General features: G+C 35.4%; 1 protein-coding gene across 1 annotated transcript in view; it reads left to right on the top strand.

The window, feature by feature from the left end:
- Positions 1–27,991, top strand: part of PAK3_2 (Serine/threonine-protein kinase PAK 3) — an 84,560-nt gene that overhangs the window by 7,872 nt on the left and 48,697 nt on the right. Inside the window, exons 6-7 of the mRNA XM_051215289.1 lie at positions 7,615–8,342; positions 13,028–13,546. Coding sequence (XP_051068494.1) covers positions 7,615–8,342; positions 13,028–13,546 — 1,247 coding nt within the window. The remainder of the gene's footprint in view (positions 1–7,614; positions 8,343–13,027; positions 13,547–27,991) is intronic.

Genomic DNA, 27,991 nt, shown 5'->3' with positions numbered 1-27,991 from the left:
TCCCTTACACAAAAGGTGGCGTAAAGCGGAATACGGGGACATGTCCTTGGTAAACGAGTTGCACAAAATCATATAAATTATTTTCAACTTCCAACTTCTGGTTTGAATGGTTAGGTTGTATCACTTTCAGTACCACACATTGTGTTCCTATGTACCTTAGTGCTTAATACTGCATATTGTACCATCTCCTTGTCAGCCTACGTCTTTGGGTAATGGAAATATTTGAAAATGAAATCCAGCATTTACACACTGGACTCTAAGTTACACTTACTATACACAGTTGTTCAGGATATTACTTTATGGGTGCTAAAATGCGTATAGATGGAATAGAAATCATATCCTTCATTCAATTCTCGTTACTCACGTCTCCAATTCACTGATATCTTGGAAACCGAAATTATATACTGTTATTATCGAGTCTTTTCTAAAGTAGATTTCCCTGATATCATTATTAATATAGTCTTTGTCCATAGTTTATCACATTAATCAAGCATTTTTTTTTCCACTCTTACATGTGTTGATGCTGTCATAATTTAGTATCTTAATGCATAGTCTAAAATTGTGTAGTTTCTGTTAGGTTGGACTTTTTTACTAGTTCCTATAATATCGGTTATTTCTCAGTGATCGATCAACTTAGATATTCCAGACTTGAAAGAAGTGATTTGTCACCCAAGTAGTTTAGCTTTATCATCTATGCCTGTAATATTACCTTGTTGATAACTCTCAATGAATAAAAAGTCAAAAGACTCCTGGAGATTACTTCCAGTGATCTAATGACTTGTTTTCTTCATACATCACGAGATTGCGCTGAGATTAAAATTTAGTACACAGTATCTGTTTACCCATCAGTGTGTCGAGCGTAGGATATAATAGCGAAAACTGTTCCGTTAAAAAAGTACAATCAGAAGGAATTCTCTCAGTTGGAAAAGTTCTTTCCATTTTTATTAAGAAATTGAATGAAAATTACAGCAGGATCACCACTGTTTCTATTCTGAACCATGTCTAACACTATTTCAAACCACTGCTTCGCATTTTTTCACGAACTTGGAGTCGTAGCAGTCGAACAGATGTCAGTCCTGTACGGTTTCCTTTCATGCGGCAGCGTCAAATCAAACTGACCACCTCTATACTTTTTCCAAAGGCAAAGAAGGCAGAATGTAGAAGTTACTGAGGTAGCATTCGTAGCACATGTTCAAGTCACTGAAACCAGTATTTCAAGATGATGGCATCATTTGTGTGTGTTTCTTTTTTCCTGTTGATGTTAAGGACTCTAGACGATCAATCCCTATTGACATACGTGCATGTTGAGTGGATCGCCTCCATGTTGACATTCAGTCAAGAAACTTGGTGAAGCTGAATTATGGTTAGCAGTTAAACCCAGGACGTGAGTCCTACCCTTTTTGGAACCCATCAACTAGCTGTTTCGATTTAATAGTTCAGTAGATAACATGTTGACTCTTGAAGCGATACTGTGGTAATTGGTTCACATCTAAGTATAAATGTCAACATTCGAATGTAATAGGTTCATTCAACTGCCTGGACCCAAATCGGCGAAACGTGCGTCCTAGATTTAATTACTAACCATACTTCAGCTTGACTGTCGAGCCAATCCGCTAACAAAGACTGAAAATTCTATATTGTACCAAAATATAATATTGAATAAAGTCATTAATAATAATAATAATAATAATAATAATAATAATCAGTAGCACTTCCAAATAACATCAGTTGAAAATTACAAGTTGTAACCCGTCTACAATTAAGCACATAAACATTAGTACAAGAAGACACCAAACAGATATGCGCCACATAAATCATTCGATTTGTGTGAAGGCTGTAATACTACCAGGGTGCCCAAACCGAAGCAGATGATTTTCTTAGTGGACCACGCCCGGAGCCTTCAATCTAAAGGTCTAATTCACAAGGTAGTGGAGCAACGTAAGGAGATGCAGTCCCATGGTATATGGTAACCAACAATAGGTTCATATTGCCTTTCTTTCCCTCATTATACTGGAGCCCATGTGCACCATTGATTTGGAATGAGGGTTTTCCAACTTCCCTAGGTGGACCCTCCATATCCACCAACCCGCTTAAAGGTCCGGACATTCGCTTTTCATCTTCTCAATTTCGTAAACAATAGTAATGTCACGAGAATGCAGTGAGTAGGACTTGTGTGGCAGTGGTTGTATGCACGTGGCCATGTGAAAGCATTTTGAGAAGGATAGTTGACTCTCCACACTCTCGGCCATACCAAAGTATTCGGGGGCAATCTACCTAATTACTGATTATCAACTGTCATTAACCTGATAAGAATTGTTTTCCAAGAATAAAAGCTGTTGTTTTATCACTGTGATATAAACTTACTATTTCAAACCATGAAGTAGGGAGATTTTGATGTATAGGTACTCTAACAAATCATCATACATAATCAAGTCTCATAGAGCTTAATACATTTGAACAGTCAAATAACAAATGATTTTAAATAGTTAGTTGTAGTCAATTAAACATTTCATTACATTAATACACATCCTAGTAAAAACATCCTTCTCCTTATGTCATTCAATTGTACTAACAAAATGGAATTAGGAAATATAAGTTTCTACCGAACTTTAGTTTGTTAATTAATAATAATATCAGAAGCGGTTTTGTGGAGGTTGTGGTAATTTCAACAGTTGAGACCATGAGTCAATTAAAGCTAGACCACCATGGAAAACCTGGAAGCACTGGACGGCCGTGGTGGTGGTCTAACTTCAATTGACTCATGATCGCAACTGTTGAAAGTACTACAATCTCCACAAAACCCCTTCTGATACTAATCAACATATGCTCACTAGTGACTGGCTTCAAGAGATACTCCTGGAGTTCTAGTGAGAAGCCGTTAACAGTGGAGTTCAACTAGGTCTGTTGTGAGATATCAGCTCACTGAAGACAATGGTGTACGGTGGCGCAACTTCGTGGATTGGTTGAAGTTAAACATTAATACCATTGGACGCCGGCTCAGTGGTTTAGTTGGTTAAGCGCTTGGCGTGAGACTGATAGTTCCTGGGTTCGAATCTCGCGGGGTGCGGGATCGTGGATGAGCACTGCTGAGGAGTCCCATACTAAGGCGAAACGGTCGTACAGTGCTTCCAGGTTTTCCATAGTGGTCTAGCTTCAATTGACTCATGATTTCAATCTATTAATTGTTTGCTAATATTTAAATTGGAACTTAACAGTATATCATTTCTTTATATATGTATATAAGTTGTAATTGTTGTACTGCTACATGTAGTATGCTAAAAAAATCAATTTAGGTGACCTAGTTTCCTGGTCAATGGATGACACCAATTATTGTTCATCATTTATATATATATATATATATGCATGTATAAAACATCTGATGTAATCAAAGTTCATGTTTGTATTTATGTGTATACTAAATTTGCCCATAATTAAAGAGAGAGAGAGAGAGAGAGAGGGAAACAGAGAGTACTTCTTTTTCACTCTGTTACTATCCAATACTTATTTTCTCTCTTCCTTATTTACTCTTCATCATATTTGTTTATGCATTTGTTTACACTATTTTCTTCAACTTACCATTTTCTTTGTAATTCATCAAATGTCATCATTGATTCAGACATTCACTCTTATACATATACATATACCTACACAGAAGCATCATTCACTGTTACATTTATGTAATGCAACCAAATTATTGATTTCTTTTACTTTTAGCGTATTAATTAAGTAATTAATTATGTACATCTACGTATATAATGTAGGTACTTTATTTGTTCCTTTTTTATGGCCAAAATATTATAAGGGTTAAAGTAAATAACTGCACTTTTTTTCCTTGGAAATATATTTGTCTCTATGCTTCAATTGTTCCTCGATGTATATGTATGTGTGCATGTTCGTAATTAAACTATAAAAGGAGAGAGAGAGAGAGAGAGCGATTACCCGTAATCATGTACATTATTTGACCTTGATCATATGTACGTTAGTATACTACACACTGTACATATATATGTTATCATGAACTTGAGACTCGACTACTTTCTTGTGTTGTTTGAAAATAAATTCATTTTCTCAATTTGGTGATTTATATATAGAAATTCGAAGTGAACATCAACTCTGAGATGCATGTACATCCAGCTGACGAGTCCTAAATAGGACGAAACGCGTGTCAAACTGGATTCCACTGCTAGCCACTATCCATCTTTCCTTAAAAAGCTTGTTACTTAAGGCTATATCAAGACAGTCCGTACAGGATGCATATATGCCAACATGAGACTGATCAATTGCAGTCCTAAATAACAAAATGGGAAAATACAAGTAAAACAACACCAAATGAGCTATTAAACTTGGTTGCATGCTGAGAAATTTTCGATTGGATTTTTAAATTTAACTCACTGTCCTGTTAATTGTGTTGATGCGATAATACTACATGATTGTATCAACACTTTTCTTTAGATATTAATGAGATTCAGTGTCGGTTCACTATTGATCAGATTATTTTTTTATTTTATAGGAATAAACAACCAGCTTGCATATTCAGGACTGTAGCAACTGGTCGATTCCTCCCAAAATACGCGTATTTTGGGAGGATTGTCTTAGTATTGGCATTTAGTCACCAGATTCAGTAAATTTTGGTTGTATTTAGCAATAAAGTTTAGGATTCACATTTCATCTTATTTCTGATTTGTCAGCTGAATGTATCTACTACATTCTACCGTTGATGTTCACTTTGAGATTAGAACCCATTACCTTAGTATTGCTTCAAGAGCCATCGTGTTATCCTACCAAGTCTCAGCCCAGACGGCTAGTTAACTTGTCCCAAATAACATGAAACGATCGTCTTAAATTCTATTATCAACCACAATTCAGTTTTAATAAATTCGTCACTAAATGTCAATATTGAGGCAATCCACTCAATATCCACATATGTCAAAATGGACTGATCATTTTCTATACTCAATATCAATAATGGGGAAATGTGAACCCTTACAAATAATTTTATGCCCGTTGACTAAGTTATCAACTTATCTGTACCCAGTAGTTTATTGGATGATACGTTGGTGTTTAAAGCGATATTATGTACTGTGTTCTAATTGCAATGCTGATTAGTGTTCGGAATGGTTGAAAGAAAGTTAGGGTGGCCAAACCAAAACGTGGCATCAGTCCTTGAAGTCACTAACTTCTAGTTTGTACCATGTTGGTAGATGCGGACTACTTGGTTGGGGCCCACGTGACTTTCGTAACCAATGATTGGAGACTGTGAGTGACATGACTCAGAATCGATCATAATGGCGTAGGTGTGTATACACTCTCTGTCTTCCCTTAAACTATGAGATTAAAATCGCTTCATATCTTTCTTTCTACGAACTAATTCTTCCTTCCTGTACTATCTTCTTATATGCAATCTTTCTTTTATATATTACCACTATTGAATTATCTACTACGAATCCGGTGTCCATCTTGCTGTGCTAATGCGGTATGGCAACTTGGACCGATATATATACGTTCCTGGTCCTACATTGTAGCTGACTGACTGTGTCCTAATTTGAGTGTAACCATTCATATTAGAATGTGGTAGTTATGTCCATCTGACGAGTCCCAAACAGAATGAAGCGAACCTCTTAGATGACTAAAATTGATCTCTGTTTCCTCCCCATGTACAGTAAAACTGTATATGTTAGCTGGTTAAATAGTTCGTAAACTGATTTTTAGCAAAAAATAACACATCACAAAATCATTCTTTATCCCAATATTTTATATACAATATAGAAGGGATTAACTAACCATAAATTTAGCACACTGTTTGTTTTTGTATGTGTCTTGGATCTGATTGCGACCGTTTGCAATCGCGCAGGTGCGTCCACTTTTTATGTTCTCTCAAATTCTAATCTCCTGGATTCTCCTTGTCCCTTTTTTTCTCTTTCCAAATTTATTTCACTGGATTATGCTCCTTGAATAACATCTTCAAACCCTAATGTTTCCGATTACTGCTTATACTCTTACTACCTCTACCACTACGGGATTTGAATCGACAATTGTATCCTTGTGCTAATGTGGTATGGCAACTTGAATTGATGTACGTACGTTCGAAGTTCTACGTAGTTACTGACTAACTATTTGTTATTGATTTAACTAAATTTCAATGATGATTGTTGAGTTCTAACTTGGTAAAATTCAGTGATACTGTGCAAACCTTAAATATTAAGAATTCCTATTGTGTAAATTAGAATAACACATTTAAGTGAACGAGAACTTAGGTAGGAAAGATCAATTTTTTTGTTTAACTCACAATCACACAGTGATTTAGTAAAATGTAAAAATCTTACATCATGTGTACACCTTTCAGTTATCCTTTATATCCTTTATGATTCTCTCAATTCTGTTTTTATTCCGATTCGTTTCTGTTTTCTTTACTTCAACCTTCTTTCGACAAGCATTGCACTGCTGACTGCTGCTACATACTACTTACATCTCTATATATATAATTAGCATACACAACAATATAAGTGAACAATATTGTTTTCAACTAGATCTTCACCCTTCTTTACTTTACTATACAGTAATATTTATATCCATTTGTGAAAATCATTAAACAAACCAAGACAGCTTACAAGTCAGTGTTAGCTTAAATAATCTAAATCTTATCCTTTGTCAGATTGAGAATGCTCACTTGTTAAGTAATAATTTCTAAGTGGAACGAATCAAAAAGCTGCTTAGTGATCACTAATTTTCTTATTAATGTTATACAAATGGATTGTCCTTTCTCTCAATATATCAAAAGCTTTCTTGTGGAAATAGTCATTATTGTGGTATCATTAAAGTATTGTCACATTCTTATTCTTTCTGTATTTAATAGTTGCATTTGAATTCTCCCCCCCCCAAATGCCGAGAGTGGAGAGAGTCAGCTCTCCACGATCATGTGCATACAACCACTGTCACTCAAATCCTACTCACTGTCTTCTCGCCGCATTACTGTTTACACAATTGAGAGGACGAAAATTGGACGTCCGACGCTTTAGCTGGGTCGGTGGATATGGAGAATTCACGTAGGGGAGTTGGAAAACCCTCATTCCAAATCAATGGTTCACATGGGCTCCAGAATCCTGAGGGAACAAATGGCGTATGAATCTCTCGTTGGCGACCGGTTACCATGGGACGACATCTCCTTACGTTGCTGTACTGCCTTTTGAATTGGACCTTTAGGTCGAAGGCTCCAGGTGTGGCCCGTTAAGAAAACCACCTGCTTCGTTCTGGGCACACGGAAAGTATCCCAGCCCTCACACCAATCGAATGATTTATGTGGCTCATATATATTTGATGCCTCCTTTTACCAATGTTTATATGTTTAAGTAAATAAAATGAACACTGAATGTACGTTATATTCTCAATGCAATGTACAGTTCGATTAAGAATCCCTTTCAATATTTAAACTTTGAAGGATGTATGTATCTATCAACCATTAATTAGTTATAAATCTTCCAGATTTCCCATTGTATGTTTGATCACAAGTTTAAGTGTAGTTCTGTTCTTAAATACTGGATTTTACTACAGTTGTTTTTACGAATCACTCGACTAATTAAAAAATTTTTTTCTTGTGCAATCAATTAAACATTTTAGCATTGGATCTGTCTTCAACTGATCAAATTAATACTTCAAACGATTCAAATATTAGTCAAGCACTTTCATTACCAGCATCAAATTGTACCAAATGTTGTACACCGGATACAGAACGTGTTACCTCATTAACTAGAATATCATGTTCAGTTGATGTCGGACCAAGAAGTAGCAGTTTAAGCAGTGGTCGTGGCAGTAGTGAAGGTATTGGAAGTCGAAGTGGAAGTGGTAGTGGTGGTGCTGTTAGTCGAAGTAGTAGTAGCGGTCATGGAGGTGTTGGTGGTTCCAGTGGTATCCAAATGTCTGGAATGGTTCTTAGTCCTTCTGGTAGTTCCAATGTAGCTATTCCTCCGTCAAGTAGTTACAGTAGTTCAGGTAGTAGTTATTCTTCAAGTACAGGAAGTGGGCCAGCACCACCAGCCGTCATCAATGGAGTTGAACTTATACCTGCACCGCTTCTTCTGCATAAATTATCATTTAGTCCTTCAGGTCAAGCGTTAAATTATTCTGCAATATCTAATCCATCTATGGATAACGCAGCTAACACAACTCTTCTTAATTCGATATCTGATTCCCAAGCAATTCATCAATCTTCACTTACCTTACCTCCATTAGCCCCAGCGCTTCATAATCATACATGCGTCGTTGGAAACACTACTTGCACACCTGGTTCTTATCAACATCATCATCATTCTAATATGGTATCTCATAGAGGGGCTACTGAACCCGGGGTAAGTTGTTCATTCACTGGAAATTTGTATAGTTTGTGTAGTGGGTTTTTCTCGTTTCTTTTTTTTAAATGAAAAACCATATTGGCTTATTTCTTTTTTCGTAGTGTAAAACTCCACCTCTATTTTAATACTTAATAGCAGTTGGCCTATGGTAAGTTCTATTTGTGAATGATTGAAGATTCTTCCAATACGATAGAATTTGTAAGAACTCGAATAGATCAGAATAGAACAATATGTTAATAATTCACACGCTGATAGAGATGATAGTACTTTCAGAGTAACTTTAAGTTCCATACAAATGTCGGGAATTGAAATGGAGCAACTTTATTTATAACGTAACATCCAATGATCCTGGCGTTATATGACAAGGCTAACAAACTAAAAGCGATAGTAACCGATCCAATGACACCAGAGGTTATTACGAAAATATAAATCAGGAAAATGTCATCGAGTTTATACTTTAAAGAAACAAATAACATGTAACTGCAGAAATCTAGGTAACATGTCTCTTCAGAAAGATTCCAGTTGATGTTGATATTACTTTTTAAAGGGACGTGAGAAGGGTTAGTCGTGGAGATAAGAGAGTTACTAGGATGTGTAGGAAGGATTTGAATGTGACCAACTTAACCTCATGTGCTGTTACGGGTATGTGGGCTGATATCACTTCCCGGTTGCCCACACCGTGGAAGGGTATTTCTTGAGGAACCTGAAAAGGAAATCGGATTAGTGCTGGTTTTAGCGACTTGCGAGCGTGACCGCAGAGCTCAAGGGACAACTGCTTGAAGCCGGTCGCGCACGGCCTTTTCGTGGGAGGTTTTTAATGTGTTAGCTCCGTTCTTCAAAGGACTTTACCGCCGGAGACGGAAACCCGTGAGGAAAGGTAAGGTATAACATTTTTAGGGTCAACGTTTTCTAACCCCTCCCTTCCTTTTGAGAAGGCATCATCACTGCAGATGCTGGTTGTCCGAGGGAAACACCTTACTGCTGTCACACCCCTCTACAGTCAGCAGTACGACTTCGCCCTCAGACCTTGAGTTGCTGCTTTTAGTCTTACCGTTCTCCAATCGATCTGCCTAAAGGAACATATGTTCCAGCCAATATAGCTCGGTTGGGTCATCACGATAGGCAAGCCCGACCACTGCGTCAAAGTAGCAAATACGGTCGGGTTGTGGTTGGGGGTATCAGCTACGGTTGGGATGTGTTTAAATAAATAAGATTCATGATATTGAATAATGTACTATCTTTATTTGTGGATAAATAAGTTATCTAAATAAATTAACTTATAACATTGAAGTAGACAGTTATTTAACCAGGGTAAATTACCACACTTAATTTTTTGTACATGTAGGAACAAACGAAAGTTATAAATAATATAATATAGGATAAACAAAGTGGGATTCGAAAGGGAGAGAAATGAAGAAAGGAAAAAAAGAAAGTGAAGTCATTTGAAACAATTGTAGCTATTACAGCGCTATGGGGATGGAGTTCGAATTCGATATGATATAGAAATGATTTGGAATAAGACTTACAAAAAGATGAAGAATATGTATAAACGTCTTTTTTTCAACCAAATTAAAGAAAGCAACCGAACAGAACAACTCATCCAGAGTTTTTTAACCGCGAAATATTTACGATTGTTCTTTTAAACAACTTCAATTAATGACATTAAAAAGAAGAATATATTTGTAAAATCTCAGCGAATGAATTTTAAGTAAATCCAACGTTTCGCCTGGCAATCTGGTCCAAGTTTTTTCAAGGAAAATATCTATGGATAGTGGTTAGCATTCGAATCCAGTTTGACACGCATTTCGTCCTATTTAGGACTCGTCAGGTGGATGTACCTGCATCTCAGAGTTTATGTTCACTCCGGGACTCGAACCCGGTACCGTTTGCTTTAAACGCTATCACGTTATCCACTTAGATACTGATTCCTGATAGCAAATGGATTTTCCTTGAAAAAGCTTGGACCAGATTGCCAGACGAAACGTTGGATTTACTTAAAATTCATTCGCTGAGATTTTACAAATATATTCTTCTTTTTAGTGTCTCAAATTAACTCGGCGCCCAAATATTGTGAAACTATTCGTTCAAATTTAGACGAAAGTTCTTATTTATTATTCTGCAACTTCAATTAATGTAATAATTTTCTCTAATTTAACCATAGTTGTTTGATTAATATTACATCATGTCCTCCCCTCCCCCCCACCATGGTGATCTATTTCTCTATAATTAACACCTTAGGATATTTTGTTACGACAGGGAAGTCGTATCACATAACGTGAAATTGTGATATTGTGAAAAGGTAATAGAGAAAGTCGTATAGTTAGTAACTGAATAAGAATATTTCTTATTTTAAAGGGCAATTCGATTATAATTCACAACTAAGGCATATTTCATCCAGTTAAAATGGTGGATTTTTTCTTGTCTTTATGGACAATTTGATTATAAAGTCTAAAACAACGTTATCACTGAATTCCCTTGGTATTGTTCACTCGAATCTTCCCATTGATATTTAGAACTACAATTGATCAGTCACTCTCCTATTGGCATATGTGCATCCTGTACAAAATTTTCTCGATATTGCCTTAATTCACGAGCATTATAGGCAAAGACGGATAGTGGTTAGCATTCGAATCCAGTTTGACACGCATTTCGTCCTATTTAGGACTCGTCAGGTGGATGTACCTGCATCTCAGAGTTTATGTTCACTCCGGGACTCGAACCCGGTACCGTTCGCTTTAAACGCTATCACGTTATCCACTTAGATACTGATTCCTGATGGCAAGTGGATTTAAACTTCACCCCATTGCACAAGAAATTGGCTATCAGGACTGTGTAGCTAGATGGATAACACGATGGCGTTTGAAGCAGTCGGTACTGGATTCGAGTCCCAGAGTGAATATCAACTGTGAGATGTAGGTAAATCCAGTTGAGGATTCCTAAATACGACGACATTCGCGTCCTGGTTTCGACTGCTAGCCACTATCCATCTTTACTTATAAAGTTATCACTAGTTTTTATTATGATATTATCCTGAGTTGTATGTTTCTTAAAATTTCATCAGGTGATGTCATAATAGACCCATAAGTGCCAATTCAATGCAACTAACTGTCTATTGTTTCATGACATCTTGTCATTAACTAACTATCTCTACAGTTTTCTCCTCCAGCTGCAAAGTTGGCGAATAATGCATGGTGTGGGATCTTCTGTGTCAACATTTTGAGAGCACGAGTTATACAGTGATTGGATTACCATCTCTATGTCTGAACATATATATTGCTAGATTCCTGCATTACTTATATCGTGTTACCATTGATGATAGAGCACATAGTAACCAGTTTTTACAAATATAGAGTAGAACTGCTATCATGATGGCTTCATTCATCCAACCATTTACAACCAAACTAATATCTAAATGTTGCTGAAAATGTTCCATATTGGTATAAACGTTTTAGTTTTTATTACTCGTAAACCGATATTATTTCCCATGGTACCATCATCATCGTGGGATCAAATACTCATATAATCGGATTCTAGACATTTCAACAGTCGTTTCCAACTAATGAAGTGTAATTGAATTAATTTGTGTTTATGCTACATTAAGGTAATATCATACGAATGCTCAACTTTGAAAATTGTCTCTCCAGTTTACCGTTCTATGTCGTCATGTACTTTCTTCACAGCTGTTTTCAGAATATCATTGATGACGAAATTGAAAGTAAATGAACCGATTAAGCAGCTTCGACTAAAACTGCCTATATAACCACTTTATCTGCCCCAAGAAAAAGCAGCAAACCTGTATATGTAGTTGTTAGTTGGCCTTGAACATTAACAAATGGCGTTAAAAGATGGTTAATATAGCAGGACTTGTGGAGATTGTAGAGTTTTCATAGTTTATGCCACGAACTGATCTCATTTAGGCCACCATTAGCATGGGACTCAGTAGTGCGCATCCACGACCCCTCATCCGGAAACTGAACCCAAAACCCTCAGTTTCGCGCGCGAACACTTAACCTCTAGACCACTGGTTCGGAATCCAACGGTGTTAGTATCCAACAGCAATAAGTACACAATATCGCACAATCTGCATTTATTGCTTCAGATAGATAATTGTCTGACGCCCCACAATGTTGGGATTAACTGGCCACGGTTTTTTGATATAAAAAGACAAATTATCGGAAAACAAGGATAGGTATATGGGATTCGATCCATAGGTCCATGAAGAAAATGCCACGAAGAAGTGAGAGTTCGTTTTGTAAGACTAAAATACAGTCTGTAAGGGATTGTTAACTTTTACCTCTAGGATATTTTAGATATAAACAGTAGCTGTAGCATTGCTCAAAACTGATGTCATATCAAAAACATCCTTTCAGTATGTATCTACTGTGAATACTACCATAAACACTTCAATAACTTATAAGCACTGTTTTTTATTCTTACTTGTAACATTCATCATGAAACTTAACTCTGATTACCACCGTTGAAATTTTGCAGTGTATCGTCATCAAATGATTGAGTAGCATCGATTTTTGTTCTAACAGGTGTTGTTTGAGATATTTTGTCGCTACAGAACTAAAATCGTATTGTTAGAAGTTAATAAAAATGGATTTTTTTATTTTAAAAATTATCTAATTCGATCTGATCAGAACGAGTTGATTTTTGTTTCTTCTTTTGATTTCATTTAGATCCATTCAGATCATGAAATAAGATCAGTAAGTATGGGCTCCTCTACTAATTTAAGCACTGTCACGAGCGTCAATAATCGTTCTATGCCGCCTCATCCATCTCCTTATGTGATGCAACCATCTTCATCATCATTGTCCTCTAAACAATCCAATCTAGATTTTATCAACCAAACAAATCAAAAAACTCCCTGGCGTCCACAAATTCATTCACATTTAAATAATCCACCACCCCCTTTATCACCTGGTCTACCAAGACGATTTGCTGATGGCATTCTATCACCTCCTGACATTTCTAACAATGCAACTATTCAATATTGTTCTTCAGGTCAGTCATCCCCGTCTCCAGCAGGATCTGCAACTCCGGTACCTACACCACGACGTGAATCACTTGCTGGTACACCTTCTTGTCAACGAACAATTTTACTTTTAAATAATAATACTAATAATACTATGATTGTCAATAATAGTGGTATACATCCACCACCGATTGCTACACGTCCCGAGAAAACAAAATCCATAGTAAGTTAATTACTACAATGTTTTATTTCAATAAAAAACAATCTTACTGGTTTTTATTATATTCCTCACTTATATTTGGATTTATCAAAGAGAACAATGTTGACATCGGGCATAAAGTAGCAGTATTAGGCATAAGTGGTAAATCAGTTGATGAGTTTGTGAATCTTTATTGACTGAAGTAGTTGTATTGTGCATGCCCAGTCATCACTGACCTTGACAACGCGTAGTGGTTATTGCTGTAAGAATATGTTGAAAGATAACTACGCATGGGCAAGCAAAAACGTGACACCCCCTCGCAGTTCATAATATTATTGACTGTTGATCTTAGTCATGTTAGTAGATGCAGGTTATCTGATTAGAATCTATGTGATTATTGTAACCAATTTTCTGAAATGTTAAGTGGTATGATTTAGAATCTGTCTAAATGTCTAAGTTTATTAATTAAAGATTGTAGTATGGTTAGTGAATAAAATATGACTGTTACGAATTACACAAAAATCTTTAAGAATAACCTCATAACATTATAATACTACTTATTATATGCTCATTAAAACTCATTTATCTAATGAACGTTTTTCTATGTAACTCTGATCCATGCTGTTTGTATTTGTCTTAATGATATCATAGGACTAGGTAAATTAAAGCGGATGAATTGAAGTTTGAAACTGTGATCATTGGAGGTTAGATGTCAAATAGCTTAATCCAATGAAGTCATTATTTTACTCACTTATGATTAACTTACTTCAAGATGAGTTTCCTCAAAGTTTCAATGACATGAATACGTATGTCCTTTAAGGTTAATCAAGAGTTCTGAGACAATAAATCACAAATAATAATATTGGATTAAGTTTGTACCGCTTCATAAATTTTTGATATACTGTTGTATGGAATTGTAGGCGTGATAAATTGTGAAACTGTCCGGAACTTGGATGAAATAATTATCCGATGCTGTTTTCTGGCATTCATTAATTCATTGGTCCTCTATGCTAATTTCAGCTAGTCTGTCTGATACAGGGAGAAAGAATTAGTTCGTAGAAAGAAAGCTATAAAGTAATTTTAATCTCACTGTTTGAGGGGAGACAGAGTGTAAACACCAACGCCATTATGATCGATTCTGAGTCATGTCACCCACAGTCTCCAATCATTGGTTACGATAGTCACGTGGACCCCAACCGAGTAGTCCGCATCTACCAACATGGCTCAGACTAGGAGTTAGTGACTTCAAGGACTGGTGCCACGTTTTGGTTTCGCCGCCACTAACTTACGCGTCTTGGTAATCGATGTTCAGGCATACGTTACACGTGGCTCAACCATCTCAGTCAATGTAAATTCACAACCTCACCAACTGATTTACCATCACTGATGTAATTGTGAAATACTATTGCTTGATTTTTCGTTATGGAAATTAGAATAAACAAGAAAGTGCTTGTTTTTCAGTTATTAAAAGCTTTTTAGTGATATATATTTTCAAGTCTAGTCTATACTGTAAAAATATGAGTTCTGATGATTTTAGAAATTATTGAACTATCGATTCTAACTCAAATGTATCCAGTTGTTTCCACTCTCTTTCTCTCTGTGTGTGTGTCTCTCATGAAACAGTTAATTTGTGCATTACTAAATTATCAGAAGGAATTTTGTGGAGATGGTTAAGCGCTCGCGCGTGCGAGACTGATAGGTCCCAGGTTTGAATCTCGTGGGGGTGGGATGATGTATGCGCACTGCTGAGGAGTCCCATACTAGGACGAAACGGTCATCCAGTGCTTCCAGGTTTTCTATTTTGGTCTAGCTTCAATTGACTCGTGATTTTAACTATTAACATTACTAAATTGTCGTTATCCATAGCAAAGCACAGGCTTTAAAACAGTATTCTAAAAAATTCTATTTAATATTCATAAATTCGATTCGTAACCACTTCTTCATTGTTTCTTGTTGTTGAAGTAAATAGTAACCTTTACTTATCAATAAATTTGTCCTCGTCCAGAACTTTATTGATTTCCCTCGTTCTCTTTTCTTTTGTTTTCTTCAAATAAACTATTCTTTAATTGTTAATCAAAATTTCTAAGGACATTAGTCAAATTTGAGTACTTTAGTAATGTATTTCTAAGTAAATTATTTATCTTATATCAAATGATCTTATAGAATACAAAAAGAAATTAATTAGTTAATCAATTTATCTATTTTGTAATTGAGAATTATGTTTAATGTTAATGAGTCCAATTGATTGATTTAAAAGATAATCAATTATGGGATAGTAAGTCTATAGCTTTGGCCCCAGAATGACCTAGTAAGGCCGAGAGTAGGGAGAGTCAACTCTCCCTCTCGAAATGCTATCACATGATCATGTGCATACAACCACTGTCAGGGAAGTCCTACTAACTGCATTCTCGCGGCGGAGGTGTTGTTCACGAAATTGACAGGACGAAAATCGAATGTCCAACGCCTTAACCAGACTGTTGGACACGGAGTATTCACCTAGGGGAGTTAGAAAACCCTGATTCCAAATCAATGGTGCACATGGGTTCCAGTATCCTAAAGGAACAAATGGGGTATAATCCAATCATTGGTGACCGGCTACCTTGAGATCGCATCTCCTGAAGTTGCTTCACTGCCTTGTGGATCAGACCCTTAGGTTGAAGGCTCCGGATGTGTCCTTCTCAGAAAACTACGTGCTTCGATTTGGGCACCCGGGCAGTATCCCACCCCTCACATAAATCGAATGGTTTATGTGGCGCATATCTATTTGATGCCTCCTTTTACCAATGTTTATGTTTTTAAATAAATAAATTGATTGCTTCGTATATGTACACTACTAAGGAGTCATATACTAAGAGAAATCAACTGGCCAGTTATTTATTTATTTATTTTAACACAGATATTGGTACAAGGAGGCACCAAATACATATGTGCCACACAAATCTCATTTAATATATGTGAGGGCTGAGCTACTGCCCGGGTGCCCAGACCGAAGCAGGTGGTTTTCTTAGGTGGCCACTCCCCGAGCCTTCAACCTGAAGGTCTTATCCACAAGGTCGTGAAGCAACGTAAGGAGATGCAGTCCCATGATAGCCGGTGACCAACGATTGGTTCATCCACCATTTGTTCCTTCAGGATACTGGAGCCAGCCCATGTGCACTATCGGTTTAGAATCCCAGTTTTCCAACTCCCCTAGGTGGACTCATCGTAGGACTTCCTAACAGAGGCTATATACGCGTGGCCATGTGAGAGCATTTCGAGAGGGACAGCTGACTCTCTTCACTCCCCGTCTGTACCAGGGAATTCGAGGGCCAGTATTCTCTCATGTTTGGTGATCATTTTACCTAAGGCCAACATGTGATATAAAACTACAATAAGGGTTCTCGTGGAATATTCTAGCATCTTTAACAAAAAGTGAATATTTCATCGACCCGATAGAAACGGGTAAATATTGATCTTATCTTATTACTAACAGTACAGTATGCTTTATGTCTCACTTTTTTCTAAAAAAAAAAGGAAGAGCTATTCACTCCTTTTGAAAAGTTTACTGTTCAGTACAATATATAAAATGGAAGATGAAATACATCTTGGTAATTATTACCTATTTCCTTCGAAAAATAAAATTTATTTTCTTCTATTTCTTTCTTTCTTTCTTTCTTTCTTTCTCTCTCTCTCTCTCTCTCTCTCTCTCTCTCCTATTATAAAAATATTGAATACACTCAATGATTGTAAACATAGAAGTGATTTCACTGTTTGTTACCCCCTACATATTATTATTATTATTATTATTATTATTATTATTATTATTATTATTATTATTATTATTATTCAATTAGTCATTCACGTTCGTTGACATAAAACATTAAGTTGTTGTCTGCGTTAGTGATAGAACCTCGTCATAATTAAGGCGTCTACCAGTTACTGTATATATATATATGTGTACATTTGTCATCTATGTCTGAGTTTTCACATTTTTGTCGTTGTCTACATTTATCTCTCTGGGGTTTTTTAGATACAGGAAAATAATCGTTTAGTAATGAATATGACTCAACACTCTCACATAAATCTATGCATTCCCAATAGTTTTGTTTTTCATTCTTACTGTGATATTGTCTCCTGTTTGACTTTTATTTGGCAGTTTAATTATAAAAAAACATTGTTGCTGGGATAACGTATATATATATATATATATATATATATATATATATATATATATATATAGGGAGGGGTATATTGAATTCACGAGTTTTACTGAAATTACTTATGATCTTTTAAAACCGCTTAACATTTATGTTGTATATTGCTTACCTTTTGATTATTTGATAATTTTTGTCTATGATCCCGACAAAATTAAAATTTACTGATATTTGTGATTGAATGCTAATTCCTAGACTATCCGCTTAGAATGCATATATATCATTATAGAAGGAGATCAGTTACAATCACCAATATGAACAGTAGTAAAATACAAATCTTTACAAATAAATTCATACCCGTCAAGTAAGCCAGTGGTTTATTGTGGATACAGAGGATCCACCTAGAGGAGTTGGAAAACTTGGATTCTAGACCGATAGTGCACATGGGCTCCAGTATCCTGAAGGAACAAATGGGGGGGTGAAGCAATCGTTAGTTACCGGCTACCATGGAACTGTATCTCCTTACGTTGCTCCACTGTATTGTGGATTAGACCTTTAGGTCAAAGGTTCAGGGTGTGGCCTTTTAATTAAACCATCTGCTTCGGTTTTAGCACCCAGGCAAAATCCCAGCCCTCACACAAATCGTATGATTTATGTGGTGTATATCTGTTTAATGCCTCCTTGTACCAATATTTATATGTTTAACTAAATAAAATAAGCTAGTGGTTGTCCAGACTCAGTCATTAATTGGATGATAACATGTTGACATTTAAAGTGACATGGTATTTGGTTTCAAATTTCCATGTGAGCATCAAAACTGGAGTATGTCAAGTACATTCAGTTGATAAGTTTCATATATGATAAAACCCAACAAATTTATATTTCACTGTTATAAATACTCATATTTTCATTTCTCAACTTCTTATCTTGTTAATTTTATCTATCTTTTCATCTCTGCTTAGTAATCATATAACCGTTATAACCGAGACATATTGATGCCAAGTTTTATATAACGTTAGCTTCATGCAGATTGTTGGAAGAAATCTTACCGAAAATTATGTCATTTGATTGTATTCAAAATACTATTGGACTGGATTACCAGGTTAACTGTATATGAAGCACACTTTAAGTGTAAAATCTAATAATACTACCCGATTAAGTAAACTGATGTAAACTTAAACGGGGTTCGAACTTAGCATTTAGCAACTGATGGTCTAGTCGTTTTATCATTGACTGTTGCTAGTAACATGATACTCTTTTTTTTACTTTGTCAAATGATTTTCATCTTGGTAGGCGTTAAATAAATTTTTATATAGTGAATGACTAATCTTATACGTTATACAATTTTATATTTCATAATAATTACATAATGACATTTAAATTAACATTCAGTAATTGGAAGAGAGAGGATTATTAATATTCAAAGTAATCAAGAAGTTGCTATGTTGCGTAATATAAGAAACAAAGAAGGAATAGAATTTTACCGGATGGTCAATAGGATAGTAGTTACGTAAGAATCAAGAGATGAATGTTGAGAAGTTATAAGGCTCAAAAGCGATAGAAACAAAATTACAAAATTTTTTTTTTTTTAAATTAAAATAAAAATGGAAGAAGCATGAAAAATAGTTCTTCTGACGGAAATGTTATACTGAAGGCCAGGGTAGAGAAAGTGGTTGTACGAACCTGACCTTTGCATCCAAAAGAAATTCGTACAACCACTTTTTCTACCCTGGCCTTCAGTATAACATTTCCGTCAGAAGAACTATTTTTCATGCTTCTTCCATTTTTATTTTAATTTTAAAAAAAAAAAAATTTTGTAATTTTGTTTCTATCGCTTTTGAGCCTTATAACTTCTCAACATTCATCTCTTGATTCTTACGTAACTACTATCCTATTGACCATCCGGTAAAATTCTATTCCTTCTTTGTTTCTTATATTACGCAACATAGCAACTTCTTGATTACTTTGAATATTAATAATCCTCTCTCTTCCAATTACTGAATGTTAATTTAAATGTCATTATGTAATTATTACGTAACGTATCCACTCTATGAGTATTATATTATTATTGTAAAACGTATATATATTAGTGTAGAGCCATGATGAAAAATTTTATATTTCAATCAAATTAAGTATTCATAATTGATTCATTCACGAGTAGTTGGGCGGAAAATAGGAAGACTATAGGCACATCATTTGTACAATATATATACCCAACTTTTTAAGGTTAATGTGAGCTACAACATGTGTTGTCGTAAGGTGGAAGAGGAAGAACACTTAAGTAATATGTAAGTCTCCAGTAAATCAAAGACTTCGGAGGGTATTTAACTTTCTATTCTCAGTATTGAGTTTTGTGGAGATTTCAGAAGTGTCCTGGTTTTCTGCTTTATGATTCTTTGACGAATGTCTTTATGTAATGAAAATTACAACTTGGTCAGTTGTGAGATAGTAACTCATTGATGACAATGGTGGATGTGTCGCTCAATTTCGTGGATTACTTGAAATTAGACATTACCATCGTTGAATGCCGACCAACTCAGTGGTCTAGTGGTTAGACGCTCGCGCGCGAGACTGATAGGTCCTGGGTTCAAATTCCGCGAGGTGGAATCGTGGATGTACCCTGCTGAGGGGTCCCATGGTGAGACGAAAAGGCCGTCCAGTGCGTCCATGTCTTCCATGGTGGTCTAACTTCAATTGACTCATAATCTCAACCATTGAAATTTACTTTTCCTTATCAAATTGAATTATCTATTGTAATATCGATAAGCTTGAAATTATCGGTGTTGAAGAAGAGAGTGAAGGTAGCTTTCAGTTTCCTCGAATACTATATAAGTTGGTTACATAATAAAATGTGATTAACAACTTTCTACTTATGTATGTATGTATGTGTATGTCTTATCAAACTATTATTCAAAAGTTTTTCATCAATTTTTAACAGAAAAACATAGTTCAACACTTCAGCAATGGTTTTTTTTCTCGAGTTGGCTGCAATTCTTCAGGTTCCATGTAATTAATTGATTTATGTTAACAAGCACACACTATTTATTTAGTTGAACACATAAATATTCGTACAACGGGGCACTGAATACATATGCACCACACAAGTCACATGATTTGTGTGAGGGCTGTGATACGGCCTGGATACCCAAACCGAGGGAGGTGGTTTTCTTATGGGGCCACACCTGGAGCCTTTGGCCTAAAGGTCTGATCCACAAGGTAGTGGAACAATGTCAGGAGATGCCGTCCCATGGTAGCCGGTGACCAACGATTGGTTCATACGCCATTTTTTCCCTCAGGATACTACAATCTCATATGCATCGTTGTTTTTGAATGAGGGTTTTCCAACTCCTCTATGTAAATCCTCCATGTCCACCAACGTGGTTCAAGGGCCGGACATTCGCTCTTCATCCTCTTTATTTCGTACAAAACAACCCAGCCACGACAAAGCAGTGAGTAGGACTTGTGTGACAGTGGCTGTATGCACATGGCCATCTGAGAGTATTTGGAGAGGGAGAGCTGACTCTTCCCACCCTAGGTCGTACCAGAGTATTAGGGGGGCAGCAAGAGCATACATTAAATAATAAATTTAACATTGTTATTATTATTATTGTTTTTTTAAATCACTAACAGTTCATTGTCGTCAGTTTTATCCTACATTCTCCATTTCTATTTCATAATACTCTGTCAATCCGTTTAAATATAAGTATCTTGTTTAATAATCAATACGTATAGGGTAAAGCACTTTATTATCTGTGCATACCTTTGTATATTGCACAGATTTTATCTATGTAACTATATTTGAAACGAAAATATCCTTAGATGACAAGTAGAATTAATTATATCATTTAGGAATTGTTTTTTTGATGTAATTTTAAAATGTACTATACTTATCAATTCTCTAAGGTGAGACTATAATTTATGAACGACCTTTGAGCTAAGCTAGACTGACCTTGACAGGGTCCACCTAATAACTAGGACCAAATGAAGGTTCTAAGCCTGTCTGAGGAATTAGATTTCAGGTTTTCATCACGAACTTACATCAGCTATGATGTCAAAACTCTATTTAACCAAATTGGATGAGTGTATTTCGTGCCAATATCCGAAGCGTATTATCTTATACCTGATTGGTTCATCCATAAATGATAGTCTCGCCTTATCTTATTGCTAAGGTAACCGAAAAAATCACTTAAATCTTGTTAACAATATTAAAACTATAACCATAATACAACGATTTACATAATCTTTACATTCTTCTTAATATCTATCATTGTTTGTATTCCTTGTATACTTTCTAAATGAAATTATATCATATTGTTTTTTTGCTCTATTTGTTCTACTTTTAATTATCAAATTATTTCAATAATTCATCTTCTATTGTTCATCTCAATGTGTTTTGTATACTCATTTCTATCATTGATTTATTCAATAGAATCCATAGTACTAGATATATATTGTAAGTGTATATTGAATATCAAATATTGAAATTTCATATTAGAAAACACTACAAGTGAATATCATTTGTTGTTCTCTTTTTTTGTAATGAAATTTATAACCCATTTACTTACTTACTTACTTACGCCTGTTAATCCCAATGGAACATAGACCCCCGATGAGCATTCTCCAACCCACTCTGTCCTCGTTATTGCTTTCTTGTTCCATACAATTCTTGTTCATTTTTCTCATGTCTATCTTCATTTCTCGACGTAATGTGTTCTTTGGTCTTCCTCTTCTCATTTAACCTTGAGGACTCCAAGTGAGGGCTTACCTTGTGATGCAGTTGAATGCTTTCCACAATGTGTGTCCTGTCCACTTCCATCGCTTCTTCCTGATTTCTTCCTCCGTTGGGATCTGATTTGTTCTCTCCCACAGTAGGTTGTTACTGATAGTGTCTGGCCAATGGATCTGAAGTATTTTGTGTAGACAAATGTTAATAAACACTTGTATCTTCTGGATAATGGCTTTTGTAGTTGTCCAAGTTTCTTCCCTATACAATAGAACTGTTTTGACATTTGTATTGAAAATTGTGACTTTAGTGTTGGTTAACAGATATTTGTTTTGAGTTCCAGATATTCTTCAGTTGTAAATATTTAAACCACTGAGCCAACATCTTGCAATTATAAAAGAATACATTGCTAAGATAATTCGTACACTAATGGCCTTCATTATTTTGTAGTATTTCTTCTATTTCATAATCAATATGTATGTTATTTGATTAAAACGTCTATGTTCATTCTTTTTTTAATATATTTGGTATGTGACTAGCAACGTAATCTAGGCTTTGTATTTCGCCCTATTTCAAGCTCGTCAGTTTTATTTACTTGCATCGCACTGTAGTTATTCACACTGAAATTCAAACTCCACTACCGTCTTCCTCTATCGCTAACACATCATCAAGGGGAAATTGCAAGCTCTTAATAGTACCTCTTTTTGAATATTCCATCAGAGTGTGAAGCGGTACTAGATACTGGGTTAAAATCTCGGGGTGAATAGTAACGCTATAATGTAACATACATTCATCTATCTATTGAGTTCCAAAAATGACGTAAAGCATGTTCTAGATCCCATTTGTTAGTGACATTCAAAATGCTCTACAATATTGTAATTAAAACACCGATTACCATGACGCGCAATGCTGACTAGTGTTGGAAATGGTTGGAAGAATGTTAGGGGCGGCCAAACCAAAACGTGATATCAGTCCTTGAGGTCACTAAGTTCTATTCTGTGCCATGTTGGTAGATGCGGACTACTTGTTAAGCTAACGGGGATTATCCATGCTTACGAAATGAGGACTGTAGTTGTCAAAAAATCTATAGTATTACATTTCTCTAATCATGTTATTCGTATATGATATGTTTAATATGTTGTCTTATTCAATAATACTGTAAGAACTCACTACATATTATGACAATATTTGTGTAGAAAGAGAACAAACCACACCCAAATTAGATTTTGTTTAGTTATGATGCACATTTTATCTATATAGAATTGTAAACTAGTTGTCATTGGCTTCTATTCTGTGCCATGTTTTTGATAACATCTTACATACTGAATTGGATTTTTCTTTAAGTAGGTGTGTTGAGCTACTAATTCGATACGAATGCTTTTGATTTCACAACTTGATGTCGTTAACATATTAAATTCCCATAGTTTATAGAGTCGGTAAATGATGCACAATAGTACAAAAATCCGGAGCAGAATATCTATACCGTAATAAAACCACATAAGTCACTTTTTCATTCATTGTATCATACTCTCGACTATACCTAAATGCATATAGAATTTCAGGATTGCATCTAGGATATATTATTGATCATATGCAAAGAGTTACCGCCTATGATCAATTCTTATAATGTAGTAGCCACAGCCATACAGCAGAATTAATTACGATAAGTTTTTCACACCTAATCCTGTAGTTGAGTTAGTGTCATAACTCCTCCAAAGGTATATCAGATTAACTTAAATCGCTGTGGTTTTCACTACATATAGACAGTTCCTGTTTGATACCCCATTAGGAACAGCATTAACATAGCTCTTTAAACATTAAAAAAATCATTCACCAGATACTTGGTTATAAGCTACACTCTCTATGCTAGAGCTAATGATACTATCCGATTGCTTGAAGCCATACGCATGTTAATAAAGTTCACATTTTACGTAATTCACACTAATCTAATAATATTTTCATATGATTATGATCATCAACCTTTTTGTCTTGACTACTAAAGATCTTTCAATAAGTACTTAAATATACTTTCATGTACTGTACTGTAATGGTTAATCAACGAACTTCTAAAAGTTTGTTTATATATATATGGCCGCGTGCATGCAACCACTGCCAAACAAGTCCTACTCACTGCCTTCCTGCAGCATCACTATTGTTTACGAAATTCAGAGAACGAAAACTAAATGTCCATTGCCTTAATCGGATTGGTAGATATGGAGGATCCACCTAGGGGGAGTTGGAAAACTTTGATTCCAATCCAATGGTGCACATGGGCTCCAGGATCCTAAGGGAACACGTGGCGTATAAACCAATTGTTGGTCACCGTCTACCTTGTGACTGTATCTCTTAACGTTTCTCCATTCCCTTGTGGATTAGACCTTTAGGTCGAAGGCTCTATGTGTCCCCCCCAGAAAACCACCTGCTTCGGTTTGGGTATCCATGCTGTATTATAGCCCCCAAACAAATCAAGTGACTTGTGTGGCGCATATCTATATGGTTCTCCCCTTTGTATGTTTAAATAAATAAATCTATTTAGCTCAATTAATATTGATTTAGGGATATTTCCAACTATTTATGATTATAGCTTACTCATAATTGAAATACTATTGAATTTGTTATGTCATCTAGTGAATTACGTAATATTTCGATTACAAACAGGTTATGTAATTTATAGGAAATAATGATTGATTTTATGATAGAATAAGAATAGATAGTTATCATTTGGTTGCGTGTTCGTATCATGTCGGGCTCACCAAATAATTGTGGTGGACCAGACAAATATGAACGTGAAAAAGTGTTAACCAAGTTATAAAGAGTAAATAATAATGTTAACAGTTATTAATACAACATAAAATTAGGGACTTTACTTAAATTCACCAAGTTGCTGTGTGTTCAGATTAAGTCTGGTACTGTACATCCACAATTATTAATGTTCGATAATTCCGTACAGGTTGTTGGACTCTCCAATAATGTAAACCACTGTTAGGTATGATATGTCCCGATTCACAGTCTATAAATGCGGATAATATTAGATTTAGGATGCAATTAGCTCAATCACAAGCGAGAGTAGAACAAGGAGTGTATGTGTATCAGTATATTTGAGAACAATCACAAGTATGTCATACTATGTGTGTCACACAACGGAAAGTGTTCAAGGTCATTCACTAAAACAACAGGTACAGTCACCTAATGATAAATATACATACAGTGAAAGATTGACAAAATAAATACAAATAATATTAAAAACTATTCACAAAATAAGCTTGTCAATCATATCTCCACAAGGTCTTGCCTAGTGATGTAGTCTGTTGATTGTCAAGATGTATGTCCTATCCACCTCTAATAGGTTTTCTTAATTTCTTCTTGAGCTAGAAGTTGGTTTATTCTTTATTGCAGTAGGTTGTTGTTGATGGTATCATCCAGCCAACGGACATTGGATATTTTGTGTAGACAACTGTTCAGAATTACTTGTACGTTTTAGATGATTGTTGTGATAGTTCCCCAAGTTTCAACTCCATACAATGGGACTATCTAGACGTTCTTAATAAATATTATGACTTTGATGTTGTCTGATATTTGTTTTGAGTTCTGGATGTTCGTCAATTGTAGGTAGGAATGCTAATCTTGCTTTTCCAATCTATGCCTTCATATGTTCATCAGGTCTCCAGGTACGTAAAACTTTCCACTTCTTCCAGAGCATTTCCATCAAGTATGATTGTCTTGGTGTTCTGTGTATTGTATTTCAGGATCTTGCTTTTTTCCTTGTGTATGTTGAGGCCTACAACTGTAGAGTCTGTTGCTACACTGGATGTCTTCACCTGGATTTGTTGGTGAGTACGGGATAGAAAAGATAAGTCATATGAGAGATCCAAATCATCTAGTTGCATCCATGCTGTCCATTGTATTCCATGCTTCTTCTGAGATGTGGATGTCTTCATAATCCAGTCATCCACCACCAGTGAGATTAGGCAGCCTTGTCTGACACTGGTATTCACTTGGAATGCATCTGAAAGCTGGCGTTCGTTCATGGTTTTCAGTGCAGTCACATTAGGAGTTTTGTATGATGTTGACGAGCTCCTCAGATCCACAGTAGTGTCGAACAAGGACTTGTAAAGTTCTCCTATCTACAATGTCAAATTCTTCCTCATTATGTATTGTGATTTTTAATTAATTAATTATAATATGTGTTTTGATCGATCCAAACAACAATTGTGGTGTTCGAGTTCAAGTAGGTTAATGATTATAATTGATTCATTATTGTATAGAGAATAATATCATGTTGAACTAGTCTTTTAAGTGTTAATGGAACTCTGTTAATCAATGTTGTAATGTTATTGTCATTGTTTTAATTAACTTGACATTAAGTCCACCGTAGAAATTAGCATTTGTCAAGAAGATGTATCTCCTAGTTCCCTTCTACTACCTATAAATAATCATATAATTAAACTGCACACTTGGTTTAGTAATGATATAAAGAAAGTTTTTTTCTTATCCATATTACTATTACATATTTATGGTTGTTTGTTTTTTTTCGTTCAACTTTTCTATGTACTATCATCATAACATCTAGATATACATATGTGTTTTCAGTTGACTTGTATTGACACCACAAAATCAATCTACTCAATCATATCTAAGTAATTCATTTTATTTGTTGTTCTTTTTTCATTATGTATCTCTATGTATGTGTGTGTGTGGATATTTCTATTTAACTGATTATCGACATAGATAGATACGACATATGTATGTATGCAGCAATTCGGAAGACTCTCCCGGTCTCCCACATTGTACGAGCGTTCCATGTACTTAAATAAATAATTGCTCTGGTTGTCAGAAGGAGCATTAGCCTCGTGTCTTCCGAAGGAACTCGACTTTCACCATGAGGCGTCATAACTCTTCTAAATGAAGACCGTCTAACTCCCAGGACAGAGTTTAAATGGTTTGAACAATTTTCTTCTGGTTAGTGTTTTTTTAGCGAGTTAGTTTTCTGTAGGATGGGGTCGCTAACCCCATGGCCCACTCTCCTCCTTTATCTGGGCTTGGGATTAGCAGTAGCCCCCAGAGGGTCTCCAGGCGAAGTTATTTGTATGTATGTCAATGTACTTATTTAGTTCCAATGAAATCATCATGTTTAATTTAAGGATTCCTTTTGTTATTACAATTGGGATTTATGAAGATTGTATTAATTTCTATAGTTGAATTCATGAGTTAATTTAATTTAGACAACCATTGTATGTCCTAGTTTCAAGACCCCTCATACAGGATCGTAGATGCGCACTGTATGAGAAGTCCTACAATAGAACGAAACGATCATCCAATACTTCCAGCTTTTCAATGATGATCTAATTTAAATTGATTCATGAATTCACCTCTTATTGATTATTCATTCATTCAATCAATCAAGAAATAACTTTATTCAATGGAATTACGTCATCTTATCAAATTATAATGATTCATATGATTAATTATTATTATTATAAACAAAAGATATCACTAATCAATAAGTAATCATATTTTATTTATGATAAAATGATGATCACTTTGTTCTGTAAACTATTCAATTGATGTTAGGTCATTATGGAGAACCTGAAAGCACTGTATTGACAGGTCCTG

Source organism: Schistosoma haematobium, chromosome 2, assembly GCF_000699445.3.
Source record: "Schistosoma haematobium chromosome 2, whole genome shotgun sequence".
Classification (NCBI taxonomy): domain Eukaryota; kingdom Metazoa; phylum Platyhelminthes; class Trematoda; order Strigeidida; family Schistosomatidae; genus Schistosoma; species Schistosoma haematobium.
The sequence above is the reverse complement of the archived record's forward strand: the minus strand, read 5'-3'. Positions and strand labels throughout refer to the sequence as shown.